This window comes from Grampus griseus (genome assembly GCF_964374135.1).
Source record: "Grampus griseus genome assembly, chromosome: 2".
Taxonomy (NCBI): domain Eukaryota; kingdom Metazoa; phylum Chordata; class Mammalia; order Artiodactyla; family Delphinidae; genus Grampus; species Grampus griseus.
Genome location: NC_139018.1, coordinates 106662840 through 106678431, shown reverse-complemented (window position 1 = coordinate 106678431; position 15592 = coordinate 106662840). Strand labels below are relative to the sequence as shown.

Sequence of the window (15592 nt, the reverse complement as noted above, 5' to 3'; positions counted from 1 at the left end):
CATACACCTCTTGATATGATGCCCTGAGAATACACATTGCTTCTGCAGTGTTCCTACAAAAACAATGCACAGCCTGAATCTAATCATAAGGAAACAACAGAAAAACTCAAACTGAAGTACACTCTATAATTAGCCTGCTTTCTTCAAAAATACCAAGATGTGAAAGACAAAGACAGGATAAGGAACTGTTCCAGACTGAAGGAGACTATACAGTTATCACAACTAAGTGAAATGCATGATCCTGGATTAGATGTGGGGGGCAGAAAAGGGAAATAGCTACATTATATGAAGCACATTATTGGGACAACTGGAGAAATCTAAGAATGGAATGTGCATTCAATAATACTATTATCTCAGTTATTAAATGTCCTGATTTTGACCAATACCCTGTGCTTAGTGAAAAGAAAGTCTTTGTGCTTGGGGAAAAAAAAAATAAAGTATTTCTGGATGAAGGAGCATTATTAGGTCTGCAAATTACTTGGTGGCAGGGTGCGGGGGAGGTGCATAAAAAGAAGGTTCAAACGTGTAACACAAATGTAGCAAAATGTTAACAACCGATGAATCTAGGTAAAGAGTTCATGGGAATTTCTGTACTATTCTTAGCAATGTTTCTTTTTTTTTTCTTTTTTTTTTTTTTTTTTTGCGGTACGCGGGCCTCTCACTGTTGTGGCCCCTCCCGTTGCAGAGCACAGGCTCCGTATGCGCAGGCTCAGCGGCCATGGCTCACGGGCCCAGCCGCTCCGCGGCATGTGGGATCTTCCCGGACCGGGGCACGAACCCGTGTCCCCTGCATTGGCAGGCAGACTCCCAACCACTGCGCCACTAGGGAAGCTCAGCAATGTTTCTTTAAGTGTGAAATTATATCAAAATAAAAAGGCTTTCGGAGATTAAAAAAATTTTATTCTTTACTTCCAATTAAGAACATTTTTTTAAATTACTAAAACACAAGGGAAAAGGTTAAATTACCATTGTGCAGAGCCAAACAGTACTATAAACCTGGCAGTAACTTCCCTTTCTTGATGGATGATAAATTAATCCAGTAATAGTATTACAAGATATTAATTGCAGTGGTCCAAGTGACCTTACAACTTTTTCTTTCAATGTTTCTTTTATATATCCAAACTCGGGCTTGTATTTGGCTTCCCAAGCAGAGTCAAACCCCCAGGCTTATCTGCTCTCTCTGCTGACTCAGGTAATAGCGACAATATTTTGCTCTGTTCATTAGGGAAGATAAATCTGAGTTTGAACTTTTACTCAAAAACAGTACTGCAAAATTTCAGTTTTAGTGATTTAACTCTCTGGACGATGACTAATAAGATCCATTTCTGATGGGGCAAAGCATTGTTTTGCCCTAAAAGCTGGATTTTAAATATCTCATTTAAAAATAAACACCAAATTAAGCATGGCAGACCAATTTCTCTCTTACCTCCTCTCCATCCTAACATCTCACTAAAATGACAATAAAGAAATTAAATCGACATGAACTCACAAAGATCATTTGAGACAAGCACATTTCAACACATTTTTGGGAGTCAGGAAGAAGCTGGAGGAGCAGTACTGATCTTAGTAGCATGAAGGAAGCTACAGCCTAAGTGCCAGCAGAGAAGAGTGCACACAGAAGGCAGCTCTGGGCTCAGGGACACTGGGCACAGCAGACATCAAAGGTAAGGGTGGCACTGAAAACAAGGGGTCAAGGGCTGCAAGGAACAACAGACTCATGGAACTTACTACATCCTGATGTAGAAGAAGAAGAAGAAGAAGGTGGCCTGCCCACAACCTTACAGTGAAGCCCACTACAGACAAGCCTCGCTCACTCACAGAGCATTTTAGTGCCTCACTCTCACATGAAAAAATAGACAAAGATAAAACAAGATCCTTGAAGAAAACCTCTAGTCTGAGAGAGTCATTTTGAAAAGAAAAAGAGGAACTCAGAGGAACAGAAACAACCTCAAAACAAACAAACTCTAAAATCCAGGAGTAAAGAGAGAAGATACTATAAAACAACAAACAGCAACAGGATGTATGAAAAAGCAATGGTCAGAAAAATGAGAAAAAGCTCTTGAAAATTAAAAACATTATTAACAAAATTCAATAGAAGGGTGGAAGGGGAAAAAAAAAAAAAACACCTAGGGAATACCTCAGGAACTAGAACCAAAAGGCAAAGAAATAAAAAGATAAGAAAATTACAGGTTCTACCCACAGTGCTCAACATTCAATTAATAGGAGTTGTACAAAGAAAAAAGTACAAACTAGGAGATTTAAGTATGGGAGGATGAGGGTACTCTCAAATGTTTAGATTGAAAAGTCCCCTGAGTACCAATTGCAATCATTGTTGCTTTTGTTGTGGTCATCCATTTACAATGCTTGGTGTCAGTCTATTTATCTCTTGTAAAAATAAAATACAGTGTGTGTGTGGAAAAAAAAAAAAGTTCCTTGAGTACCCATCACTAGAAAAAAACCCAAAACTAACCATGCCAAGACACATCATTCTGAAATTCCAGAACACCAAGGATAAAAGGAATATCCTAAAAGCTTCCAGGAGAAAGAATAAAAAGATATATATGAAGGAACAGTAATCAAAAAGGCATCAGGTTTCTCAACAACACTGGAAGCCTAAAAACAAAGGAATACTGCTTTCAAAATTCTAAGAGAAAAATCTTTTCTAACAGTCTATAGTCACCCAAGCAGTCAAGTATACAGGTAGAATAAAAGTGTCTGACTTGCGTGGGATCAAAAATTTGCCTCTCCTGAGACGGGAGCTAGATGATGTACCCCAGCAAAATGGTCTAATAAACCAAGGAAGAGAAAGACCTGGGATCCAGGAAATGAGAGATCTAATACAAAAGAACAGCAAGGGAATCACAGGATAAAAACTGTCGAGTAGGCCTAGAGAACAGTCAGTTCAGATGGGAGCGAGAGAGCTCTGGGAAGGAAAGCTTCAGGAAAAAATAATACTAAGACATTATGTGTTTAAGTGCTTGGAAAATAATATTCATAGACATTTAATAGATTTATAGGTTACATTTGGGAGAAAATGTACAGAAGGCAAAGTAAGCAATTTTTTTTAAAAAAGGCAATTATTAACTCAAAGAAAAATAAAATGCCAGGCAAGAAAAAAAGTGATCACCATATTAATCAAAATCTGTAGTCTAGTTATATTGAGAAATGGAGAGGGGGCAGAGGGGAGGGTAATGCAAACACTAATGTCCTCATTTACCATAGCAAGATGTCAAGAGATGATACCTAAAATGGATAAATTAAGAAATAACAGTGTATTACTTAGAAGTATGTAGGTAAACATGACAGAGAAAGCTAAATAGAGCTGAAAGTGGTGGTCTGTGGACAGAAGGGCTGAGAGGAGAGGGGAGGGAGGCTGCTGCTCTACTTTAACCCTTTTGATACTACACTGTATGACTTAACTGTACACATATTACTTTTGATACTGCACTGTACGACTTAACTGTACACGTATTACTTTTGATACTACACTGTATGACTTAACTGTACACATATTACTTTTTGAAAACATGAATTAATCTTTAAAAGGTAAATTGATATAACAGTCATATCAATTCATGAAGTTGCCTAAACCATTTTTTTTAATCTTTAAAAAAATGCCTATAATCTATTACATGAAATAAAAATTACAATAGCACTTTATCATTTGGGGCCAGGCACCTACTGAATTCCCTGTATACTACAAGGCTAATTTGCAGAGCTAATGGTATGTGTCCTCTACTAGAGAATGTAATTTCAAAGCTGGCCAAAATTTATCATCTATGTTAACAGATCCAGATACCTACAGAGCCAGAAAAGAGAGGGCATCTGGTCCTGCTGATTTCCTACACAGAGGCAAATTCTGATCCTAAGACTGGTCCCCTCACTGGCTCAAGCATTTCACTGTATTTTGAAATGCATTTCTGAAATCAGTTTTCAATGTCAAATGAAAACAGCATATGGAAATAATGTATGTGAAACTACATATTCTCTAAAACTGTAATGTACTGAACACATTTTTTTATTATTCATTCTGTCACAAACCCAGACTTGTTCAGACCTACTTCGGTGAAAAACACCTAATGATGCTATTATGCTTTACCTATTCTACAGTCTTCAGCTAAATACTGGAACTGTGCCCCTACCTCCAAATGAGAGGAAAGGGTAGTGGGAAGAAGGATTAGAACTGCTGAAGTCAAAGAAGATTATTAAATCAGAGTCAAAATGGGCCACTTTTGCCTTTGGAAGACCAGACACAAATAACTACAGAAAAATTATCCGAGGTTTATATTGTTTCAAAAATAACTTTCCTTACGAAATTGACTATACACAGAATGAACACAAAAGCCATGAATCACTTAAGAAAAATTCTGGCATCCAATATTCCATTTATTTAATATAGCAAGATCTGATGCAATTCCACGCCTCTGCCAGCAACCTGATAAGCAAATCCATGGTTAAACAGTAGAGGGATTTTCAAAAGAAATGAATCAAGTCATAAATGTAAACACCACACAACTATTATTTCAAAACAAAAGTGTATGCAAGATAAGAAAAGATGCATATATACATTTTATAGGAAGCACTCCCTCCCATAAATAAATGAAACAATTAAGAGGTTAAGGGACCTCTTATTATCAAAGACTTCACTCAGAGCGGAGGTTTAATATCTGCACTGTACAATTCTTTTCCTAGTTTTTATGGTCTATAATATAGGTTGGCACTAAAGCACAAAGTTGGGGATGGGGGTGTGTGAAATTTACAACAGCTGTATTTACTGGTGTGCTGCGAAACTATTCTTTTAAAATCAACAGGACTTTTTAGGAAGAAATGGAAAGAAAAAGCAAACTGGGCACATACTTATACTCTGCTTAAAGGGCTAGATACCCAAGATTACAGAAAATAGGAATCTGTAAACTCTGATAGCTGCTCTAATTATTTAACACAAACCAAGAGTTGGAAATTTTTTACAACCAATAGGTACAATTTTAAAATCGGACCCACGTTTCCGGAAAAATCTCTATTAATTATTCAAAGAAAAAAAGCCTGAAAAATATTTTTTAAATGAGTTTCTAAAAAGACTATACACAAACAAAACACTTGAAATAACTGAAATGAAATCGATGCAGTTAAATTAAATTAGAATTAAATTCTCACAGCATGAACGTTGAGCTTTGGTAGCTACTTCATACACATAAGGTGAAGCTTGAGCCAGTTGTTGCAAACAATTTCTCCAATGTTAATACAGCTCACAATTAACATTCAAAATAATTCAAATGGAAACTAGAGTTAATCTCAATTTTACTGTGTGACACTAAAATTTACAAATCACTCAATCAATAATATAAGTGTCGGCCCCAGAGTGTCTAAGTTATACATAGAAGTTATTTTTCAAAAATATTATATTAGACTATATCTCTAACATGTTAACTATCAATTATCCCAAGGAAACATTCCATCACCAAAAAAAAACTTGCTCCCTAGAAATTTCAGCAGGATCGTCACAAACTTGGACCAAAGTCTTACCCTCCCAATATTGTACAACAAATGTTCAAGACAAAGGAATGGACAATAATCTATTATCTAAAAAAGAAAACCTGAGTGTGGTCAGTAAGGACAAAGATTTAAAGAAGCTAAATCAACAAGTGTACTACCCGACAATCAGTTAAATTAAACCTGCAAGAACATGACAGTTAATCACTAGCCTGCTCTTCCTGGTGATGAGAATAGTATAAGAATAGTCCATAAAATTAAGAGTCTTCAGGGCACGTCAAGGATAAACAGGCAAGCAGATTTCTACAAGGCTGCCTTAAACCCAGCTAGAACAAAGAAAAAAATATCAGGAAAGAACATCTACTCAAAATGGAAAACAGCCCACTGATAGAGCTATTCAATCCTAAAGTACAAAGTCTCCAGAAAAAATCCAGTTGGTTATAATATCTTTTCAAAGACACAAGCTGGTTCATATTCAAAATAAACTCTCAATTCCCTCCTCAAAAGAGTCTTATAAAATCTAATTAGCTAGCATCGATTAATGGTGAAGTATTTAGATAAATACAAAGACAACTACAAACTTCATTTTCCAATGTCCAAGTTTAAGTTCAACAATAGTTTTCAAAATCTGACACTGCCATCTTAAGCTTATCTGCATTTTATGTATCTGTAAATAGCACACCTATATACCTAATTTTCAGTATGTCTTAAGAAGGGGGGGGGAAGAAGGGAGGGAAATCTGTTTTAAGCCCTGCAGTCTAAAGACTATAATTAACGTTTACAAGAAATATAATTGGAAAATCTTAGAATATAACTAGATGGAATCAACAAAGTACCCTGCCTAAAAGCAAAGATTCAAATAACCTCTGAGCTTCCAGAGGCAAAAGCAAAGTTCCCTTTCTTAAGAATTCTCTCCCTCTCCCACCCCACAACAAACCCACCTCCAAAAAGAATCTCCTCCAGCAGAAACAAAATGAAAAAATGGGAGGGGGCAACTTCAAGAGCGAAGCACATTTATATAATAACCGAAAGCTAACTGCATTTTATCCATAGCTATGGTGAGAAGGCTGACTCATGATATCTGAACTAAAGTAATGTGAATTTCAGCCTACAAAAAAATTAGACCTGAACCGAAATTCAGACGTTCAAAAACAGTGTTCTTCCAACTGTACTAACAATCTAGTTCCAAGTTGGTGGCACTTTAATCAATAAACAGGGGGAGGAAGGGCTAATCAAATACAGAAATCTAGGGCTTCCCTGGTGGCGCAGTGGTTGAGAGAGTCCGCCTGCCGATGCAGGGGACACGGGTTCGTGCCCTGGTCCGGGAGGATCTCACATGCCGCGGAGTGGATAGGCCCGTGAGCCATGGCCGCTGAGCCTGCGCGTCTGGAGCCTGTGCTCCGCAACGGGAGAGGCCACAACAGTGAGAGGTCTGACTATCGCAAAAAAAAAAAAAAAAAAAAAATACAGAAATCTAAAATTATTTTCAAAAGGTAGAATTTGAAATGTACTTTCACATCAAAAATCTTCAAAGGAATTACTCAGAGTATGTTTCCAAACATCTATAATCCTTTAACTTGTCAAGCAGTAAGTGACTAGATGACAAAATAAAGACCCTGCTTTTACAAAGGCAAGCCAGAAGTATGGTTTGAATGGTATTTGAATTTAAACTTTGGGCTATCTCTAATGCCCCCAAGCATCTTGAGCAACTCTGTTAATCTTTGTCTGTTTCACAATCTATGAAACAGGAAAAACTACAAGGATGGGTAGTTAATTAAATTAGTCAGGATTAAATGCTAGTCAACTGCTTTGAAGTTACTTTATGTTGTTCTCAGCTCTCCTCCTACTGAGTAAAACTCATAGATGAGAAAACATCTGGAATTACTATATATACTAACATCTGCAGACTCACAGCAGTTAAAAGATGATCTCTGTTTACAAATTTCTAAGCCAAAGATCATTCAACAATCGGAAAGATCTCAGGATACAACTGCAATGAACAATTTTTAGGTAAATTTCCTTTCATTGTGAAAGATACCTACTCTTACCTACATTCTCAAAACAGACTGTTAACAAATCACAGAGCATCTCGAGAGGTCTTGGCACAAAACAATTCTAGGTAAGATGAACAAGCTGTTCCTGTTGTTAATGGTATTCTCAGCATTCTAAGCTGTCAATCAAGGTAAGCTTCATCACAAATAAACCCTCCAGAAAGTACTAGCCCCTGCTGCGAATCTAACCATCTGTCCAGGAAAGCTCTATTAAAACACCTAGAATGCAGTTGCTCTCACGTTTAAAGGCACTATGAATAAACATAAAACACTAAAATACATTAAACAGTATATATTTTCCACTTCAAACATTAATAAACTACTACCCAAGTCTATATGGATACCTAGGTTGAACACGAAACCCATAGGTTGGACACTAATTTTTTTTTTCAAAGAAGGAAAATATATAATACAGCTCAAGAAAGGGGAAATAGTTCAAAAAGAAAAAACGAAGTAGGTTGGGGGAAATGCACTGATATTTGTAAATTACTCCCTGATGGAAGAGGGACTCAATTAAATTTTAAAACAGGAATTTAAATTACTCAATGAGCTACAAACTAAATTACTCACTGTTCTGCTTACTGAGCTACAAACACTAGAAAAACATAAGTATTACCAAATTGAGTTTAAAGGATCCAAAATTAATCTATTATATTCCAGTAAAGAAGGAAATTGCATAAATTTCAAAGAGGAAAAAGGATGGTATAAGAGCCTAAGGCTAATGCTGTAAAAGCAAAGAATGATGAGAATGAGCTATTCTGAGGATAAATGAATAACAAGAAACAGAAACAGAGTTCAAATTCTCCCATCAATCCCATCCTCTCTCCTGCTTAGGCCAAGGATAGTCTTTGTATACTACTAAGAATACCATCAGAAAATAACTTTTGATCCATGTGTCAAAACTTCTTCACAACAGCAAAAATGTTAGGCTGAATCCCTAGACTGCAGCCTCTTCAAACAAACACATGGAGCACATTCTAAATTCCAGGTCCTTCACATGTACTACCAATTATTCAGAGACTTTGGAAATATGCTTAGGCTGCTTTAAGGTTCTGGGGGCTGGGACTGGGGGTGGATACTGCCAGAAAAACCAGAAAGACAATTACATTTGACTTAAGCGTACAAATATTATTTTTAAAAAAGTTTAAATTCTTCAGAAAAGCATATAAAAATCAAATGTTAATCTTCAAAATTAATGTGAAAAAAGTGTCACCTGTCCATTGATTTTTAACTGCCCCATCCACATTTACTACTAAAAATGGCCACCTGCCCACCTATAAACACAGAATGTCAAACAAATACAAATTCGTTGTGGTAACAACATTGCAGATGGTCAGTTGCTCACAATCCAGTCAAAGTTTACTTTACAGACTAAAAACTGGAAGTGAGGACTGGTGAAAGCATTCTGGGGAGAAGCTCACTTACTTTCCATTTATTTTAAACATAAAGTTTAAGGCCATTCCAGCCACCATCCAAGTGGAAGAAAGTTCCTTCATTCATTAAGCAAATATTTACTGAGTGTGTTATTACACTCTAGGCACTTAATAAATATTTCATACAGAGTTATTACTAAAATGCAGTAAACGCATTTGACCTTATGATGAACAAATGACTGGTCCTACCTAGAAAATTTAGTCTACTGGGCATACAAGAGTCTTCTTTAGATTCAGGTTGTGAGAGAAATACGATACAAAATAACTCATCATCCCATCAACGGGATTTCTCACCTTTATCGCAAGCTTTATCACAAACTACAGATTTATTACCAATGACAAGGAATCAATAATCAGAACACCATCCTACTAAATGGATCTTCAAAAAAGGTTTTACCTCCAATATCCACCCAAACTGCAAAACATTGACTTAATCTACACTTACTTTTCTTTTTTTAAAATAAATTTATTTATTTATTTATTTTTGGCTGCGTTGGGTCTTCGTTGCTGCACGCGGGCTTTCTCTAGTTGCAGGGAGCAGGGGCTACTCTTCGTTGCGGTGCACGGGCTTCTCATTGCAGTGGCTTCTCGTTGTGGAGCACAGGCTCTTGGCGCGTGAGCTCAGTAGTTGTGGCTCGCAGGCTCTAGAGCGCAGGCTCATTAGTTGTGGCGCAAGGGCTTAGTTGCTCTGCGGCATGTGGGATCTTCCCGGACTAGGGCTCGAACCCGTGTCCCCTGCATTGGCAGGTGGATTCTTAACCACTGCACCACCAGGGAAGTCCCTACACTTACTTTCCTTAGGTAACGTGAGGGCAAGCATGTACTAGAAACTTTAAGAAGCCTTCTCGGACTTCCCTGGTGGCGCAGCAGTTAAGAATCCGCCTGCTGAGCCTGCGCTCTAGAGCCTGAGAGCCACAACTACTGAAGCCCCTGTGCCTAGAGCCTGTGCTCTGCAAGAAAGAGAAGCCACAGCAATGAGAAACCCGCGGGCCGCAACGAAGAGTAGCCCCCGCTCGCAGAAACTAGAGAAAGCCCGCATGCAGCAACGAAGACCAAATGCAGCCAAAAATTAATTAATTAATTATTTTTAAAAAGAGAGGCCTTCTCAACTCTTTGAAGAATTAATCACGGAAAAATTCTCATGCCTATGCTATTAAAATATCTCCAATTTAACCGGCTACTTAACCCAAACGCTTGAAGTTTTTGGCTTTCCTTAGTTATTAAAACAGTTGTGTTTAGGGCATCCTTTTAAACAATTTGGGTTTTCTCCTCAGTATTTTGCCACTGGTTTAACTCTTTTACCCACATAAATATGAAATGCCCAAGCCTCCAGCTTCTGAAAATAACCTCTGATATGTGCACTTAACAAAAACCTTGAGAGAATGTCCTAGTTTCTTTTATTTAAAACTTTTTCATTTAAAATGAGAATGCATAGGGACTTTCCTGGTGGCGCAGTGGTTGAGAGTCCGCCTGCCGATGCAGGGGACACGGGTTCATGCCCCGGTCCGGGAAGATCCCACATGCCGCGGAGCGGCTAGGCCCGTGAGCCATGGTTGCTGAGCCTGTGCATCAGGAGCCTGTGCTCCGCAACGGGAGAGGCCACAACAGTGAGAGGCCCGCGTACCGCAAAAAAAACACCAAAAAACAAAAAAACATTCCGCCTGCCAATGCAGGGGACACAGGTTCAATCCCTGGTCTGGGAAGATCCCACATGCTGCGGAGCAACTAAGCCTGTGTGCCACAACTACTGAGCCTGTGCTCTAAAGCCTACGAGCCACAACTACTGAGCCCACGCGCCACAACTACTGAAGCCCACGTGCCTACAGTCCGTGCTCCGCAACAAGAGAAGCCCCCGCTCACTGCAACTAGAGAAAGCCTGCGTGCAGCAACGAAGACCCAATGTAGCCATAAATAAATAAATAAATATGAGAATGCCTTTAGCAAAATTAGACATAAATCAACTTTTACCTCATTAGGAGACTGCTATTTTCAACATTTACCTTAAACCAGAACATGGATTAATCTTCTAACAGGTTAGTTTCCTATCTCTCCCCAACTAGATTAGACTGTAACTTTTTTGAGAGCAAGGGACTGACTACTGGACCCCATGGTCCCAGCTAATACATTTTATAAACTCTGTAAGTCTCCACACAGACATAAATGTTGCTAGTTTTAAGGCCTTAAGGAATTCTTTAATATTTTAAAGCTATTTTGATCAGAGCAGGTGTCCTTAACTGTTACTATCATTGTATACAAGTGGGTTCTCAAAGTGTGATCCTGAGGCCCTGAGAGTTTCCAAAACCCCTGCATGGGGTACATGAGCTCAAACTATTTTCATAAATAACACTGATGTTACTTTTATTCTTTACCCTCATTCTCTCACCAGCATGCAGTGGAGTTTTCCAGAAGCTACATGATGTGTGATATCTCAAGAGACTGAATGCAAAAGCAGACATGAAAATCCAGCTGTCTTCTATTAAGCCAGACAACAGAGTTGCAAAAATTAAAATAATGCCAATCTTCTCACCAATTTTTTTGCTTTGAAAAGTATAGTTATTTTATACAAACTTATGTTAACAGGTAATGGAATTATTATTGCTAATTGTAAATGATTTAATAAATATATGTTAAATTTTTTTTGTTTTAATTCCTAGTACAGCAAATATCAATAGATATAAGCTGTACAAACAAAGGCTCTTTGGGTTCTTAATAATTTTAAGAGGTAAAGGGGTCCTGAAGACAAAAAGCTTGAGAACCACTGTGGTACACAATTATAAAACATATACAATAATATATACCAAGGGCTTCCCATAGATAAGAAGTTCAAGTTAACTGTGAAGTATAATTACTTCTTACACCTCTAATCTTGTTGAATAATATATCTCCTTGAAAAGCATAATTCAGCATAAAGCCAGTCCATCCCAGGCCCTATCTAAGAGGCTTTAGATATTTATTGAGAGTCCTGTTTATAAAGATGTTCTGACCTATAATACCACCTATTACTTGAACAGTGTTTGGAGTTTCTCAAAGTTTTCACAAAAATTACCTTGTTCATCCTAACAACAACCTGTGAAGTAAATGTGAAATATTACTCCCACCCCCGCTTTTTTTTTTTTTTAACAGATGACATAATGAAACTGATGCTCCAAGGAAACAGAACCATCTTCCAAGGATGTACTGCTACCTAGGAGAGCCTAGGATGTTGGTCTTTTGCAATTTGCTTGGCTGCCTTAAGGCTATTTCACTGTGGTGTAACTGCAAGCTCCCAAAGAAAACAAGGCAAGGGCATTAATTTTAGTGTCCCAGTGCCAAAACAGAGATTTTTCCCTCCCTAATAAGAATGTAATCAGACTCAATACTTGGTCACCGCATTATTCCACACACTGGCTACCCAAAAAGAAAGAAAAAGAAAGAAAGAAACGAAGGAAAAAATTCCAGAGTGCTGGAGAATAAATGCCAGAATACATAACCCTCCAAGAGGATGAATTAGTCAAGGACTCACAGCTTTTTTTTTTTTAACCCCACATTTGTTTATTTATTTATTTTTGGCTGTGTTGGGTCTTCGCCTCTGTGCGAGGGCCTTCTCCAGTTGCGGCAAGAGGGGGCCACCCCTCATCGCGGTGCGCGGGCCTCCCGCTACCGTGGCCTCTCCTGTTGCGGAGCACAGGCTCCAGACGCGCAGGCTCAGCAGTTGTGGCTCACGGGCCCAGCTGCTCCGTGGCATGTGGGATCCTCCCAGACCAGGGCTCGAACCCGTGTTCAAGCTGCACTAGCAGGCAGACTCTCAACCACCGTGCCACCAGGGAAGCCCTCACAGCTTTAATAATCATTTAATCACTGAAACAACAGGCAGGCAAGAACAAGATCAAACTCAATACAAAAACATGAGACTATATCAATGAATGGATGCCAAGAAGTTAAAGCGGAAGGCCCACATGAAATGGGTTCAACTCGTAGAACATGAGAAGGAAAAAACCCACATAAAGTTGCAAAACTAGCTTTATTGGTTCTACAAATCCACGCACATGACTAAAATCACCCTCCCAAAGCAATGTCAGAGACAAACTTCGTTGCAAGATGCAAAGATGACATCCTAGCCCTTGGATAGAAATCACCCCTCCCCTGATCAGCTCGGTGCTTTGTGACCGCCTAGAGGGGTGGGATAGGGAGGGTGGGAGGGAGGGAGACGCAAGAGGGAAGAGATATGGAAACATATGTATATGTATAACTGATTCACTCTGTTATGAAGCAGAAACTCACACGCCATTGTAAAGCAATTATACTCCAAAAAAGATGTAAAAAAAAAAAAATCACCCCTCCCTGAAGACTACACATACTAGTTTGTTCTTTTTATCAGCACAAGCCTCTTAGTTATGCTCCAATTTAACTTATGTTGAAGAGATGCTCAATTTTCTGCATCTCTTTTCCACACTCAAGTGGACGCCCTGACTGACAAAGGCAAGACTGACTCACAACAGGATATCTGCCACTTGCATAAACTCTTTTCCTTTTTAGATGCATGTGACCAATGAGGCCATTTTAAAATTTGATGTGATTTTACCTAGAAACAGCCAGAAGTGTGCTGTCTGCTTTGTATCTATCCCTGTAGTTCACCACAGATTAGGAGAAGTAATTTCATCATTCCTCATGAGGTATGCTTTTCCTAGTGTTTACTTTGGTCATTTTTTTTTCAATCCCTGGGGCGGGGGTTACAGTTACAGCACCACAGCTCTACCTACAATTATAGATAATACAACACCAACTAATTTGTAAAGCAATTTGACACACCTTATTTGTTGTTTCATACTCAACATTCACTGTAGAAGAAACATTCGTAGGTAAGTTTCTACACCCTCATAAAAGAACTGCAATACTGCACCATAAAACCAATTAACCGGTTAATCTTCATGGGCTTTATGCAGAAAAAGACAATCTGACTTTACAAAGGCAAGCAAAGCATCAAACCTCTGAGACCTCAAGGAAACCGCAGTTATTTCCATTCCTTATCCCAGGGTACATTTTTCTTTGTGGCCTTACCTGGATTTTTCTCCAAGGACATAATCAACATTTAAGTAACCTGTCAAAAGTGTCAAGGCATTCTCTAAACTATCCTCCCAGCTCCGGCCCACAATGAGAAATGTCACACAGCTAAATCGTACCATTGCTCTTTTCTTCCTTTTATTTCTTCAAATGAACTTAAGATTTTTGAAATGCACAGTTCAAATTTTACACTACAACGCAAACTACCACTGATCATCTCAAAGCTTATAAACAAAGACTCTATCGGCGGCACCAGGGCCCTACCAGGAAGTAATCAAAGCAGTGTGGCCGGTGCGATCTTAAGTCGCTAGAGCAGACAATAAGAGGGCACTGGGGCTTCCGAGGGGCCCGGCAGAAGGAGATAAGATGCTTAAGCAATGCAAAAGCATTACATAAACCTAATAACTGTCCTACAGCACATGGACTCGGAAATCCCAAAGCAATTTCAAACAAACAAAAATATCTGAAAGGCAACGCGAGCCGCCCCTCCAAAGCAGCTGCTCGATCAGCCTTCTGAGCTTTTTCAGCCCGCAGCCTGTTTTCAAACTTCACCTTCCCGGGCTGATGAAAGACTCCGACCTCGGCCGCCCGAGTTCTGAGCACCTCTCGAGGTCCCGGCGCCCGCTCGCCCGGCGTGGATCTAGTCGCCGGAGCATGGGGGGAAGCGAAAGGAAGCGGGTCCGGGGCAGGTAGCGAAGGGCCCCAGCGCGCCCTGCAGCCCAGACAAAGCTGCGCCCCTGAGCGGCGCTTTTCCCGTCCGGTCTAGGAGGGGACGCAACTCGGGCCCCGCCACACGTGCGGCCGCCTTGTGGGGGCCGGACACCCACCCCCCGCGGCCCCCGACCCGGCGACACAGGCCAGCACAACCCCCGGGCACTGCAGGGCGGCGCGGGGGCGCAAGCCGCAGGCCAGGGTCCCCGCTCGCCGCCGTCCCCACGAGCTCGTGGCCCCCGCGGTCTCTATCCCTCGCGGGCCTCTCCTTCGCCGGCCGGACCGTCGGGCCGCGGGAAACAAAGGAGCCGCCGCCGCCGCTCCGCCCGCCTCGCCGCGTAGCCCTCCCCAGCCGCCGGGCCCGGCTCGCCCGCACCGCTCCCCGAGTCCGCGCGCCGACTGCCCGCGGCCCCTAGACGGCAGGCCCGGCAGAGCCGGGGCCTCGGGTGCGCTGCAGGGCCGCCTGGGGCCGCACTCACCGCTGCAGCACCAGGACGACGGGGAGCCGTTGGGGAACTTGGCTGAGTCCGGGGCAATGCAGACGCTGGAGCTCAGGTGCGGACACTCCATGGCCACGAGGAGGGCGGCGAGGAGGACTGAGGCTCCGAGACCAGGCGGGGGGGGGGGGGGGCGGAGGAGGGACTCCGAAGATTCTGCCTGGGGTCGCTCCTCGCCGGGCGCTCGGCCGACGGCGGCTGCGTCCCGAGCCCTTGCGTCAAAGAAAGCAAAAGCTTCCGGGCGCCGGGTTTTCCCGCCCGCCGTCTCCCGAAGCCCGGCTCCGGAAAACGTGGTGCTCCGGCATCCGGGTTCTGCCGCCACCCCTAGGCTGGAGGCTTCCGTCTTCCCAGGCCGGCCCCTCCCCTCCCC

General features: G+C 41.1%; 1 protein-coding gene across 1 annotated transcript in view; it reads right to left on the bottom strand.

Moving 5' to 3' along the window:
- USP3 (ubiquitin specific peptidase 3) overlaps positions 1-15300 on the bottom strand; it is a 94421-nt gene extending 79121 nt beyond the window's left edge. Inside the window, exon 1 of the mRNA XM_082648281.1 lies at positions 15205-15300. Within this exon, the coding sequence (XP_082504407.1) occupies positions 15205-15295 (91 nt within the window). The 5' untranslated portion in view covers positions 15296-15300. The remainder of the gene's footprint in view (positions 1-15204) is intronic.
- Between the last annotated feature and the right edge of the window lie 292 nt (positions 15301-15592).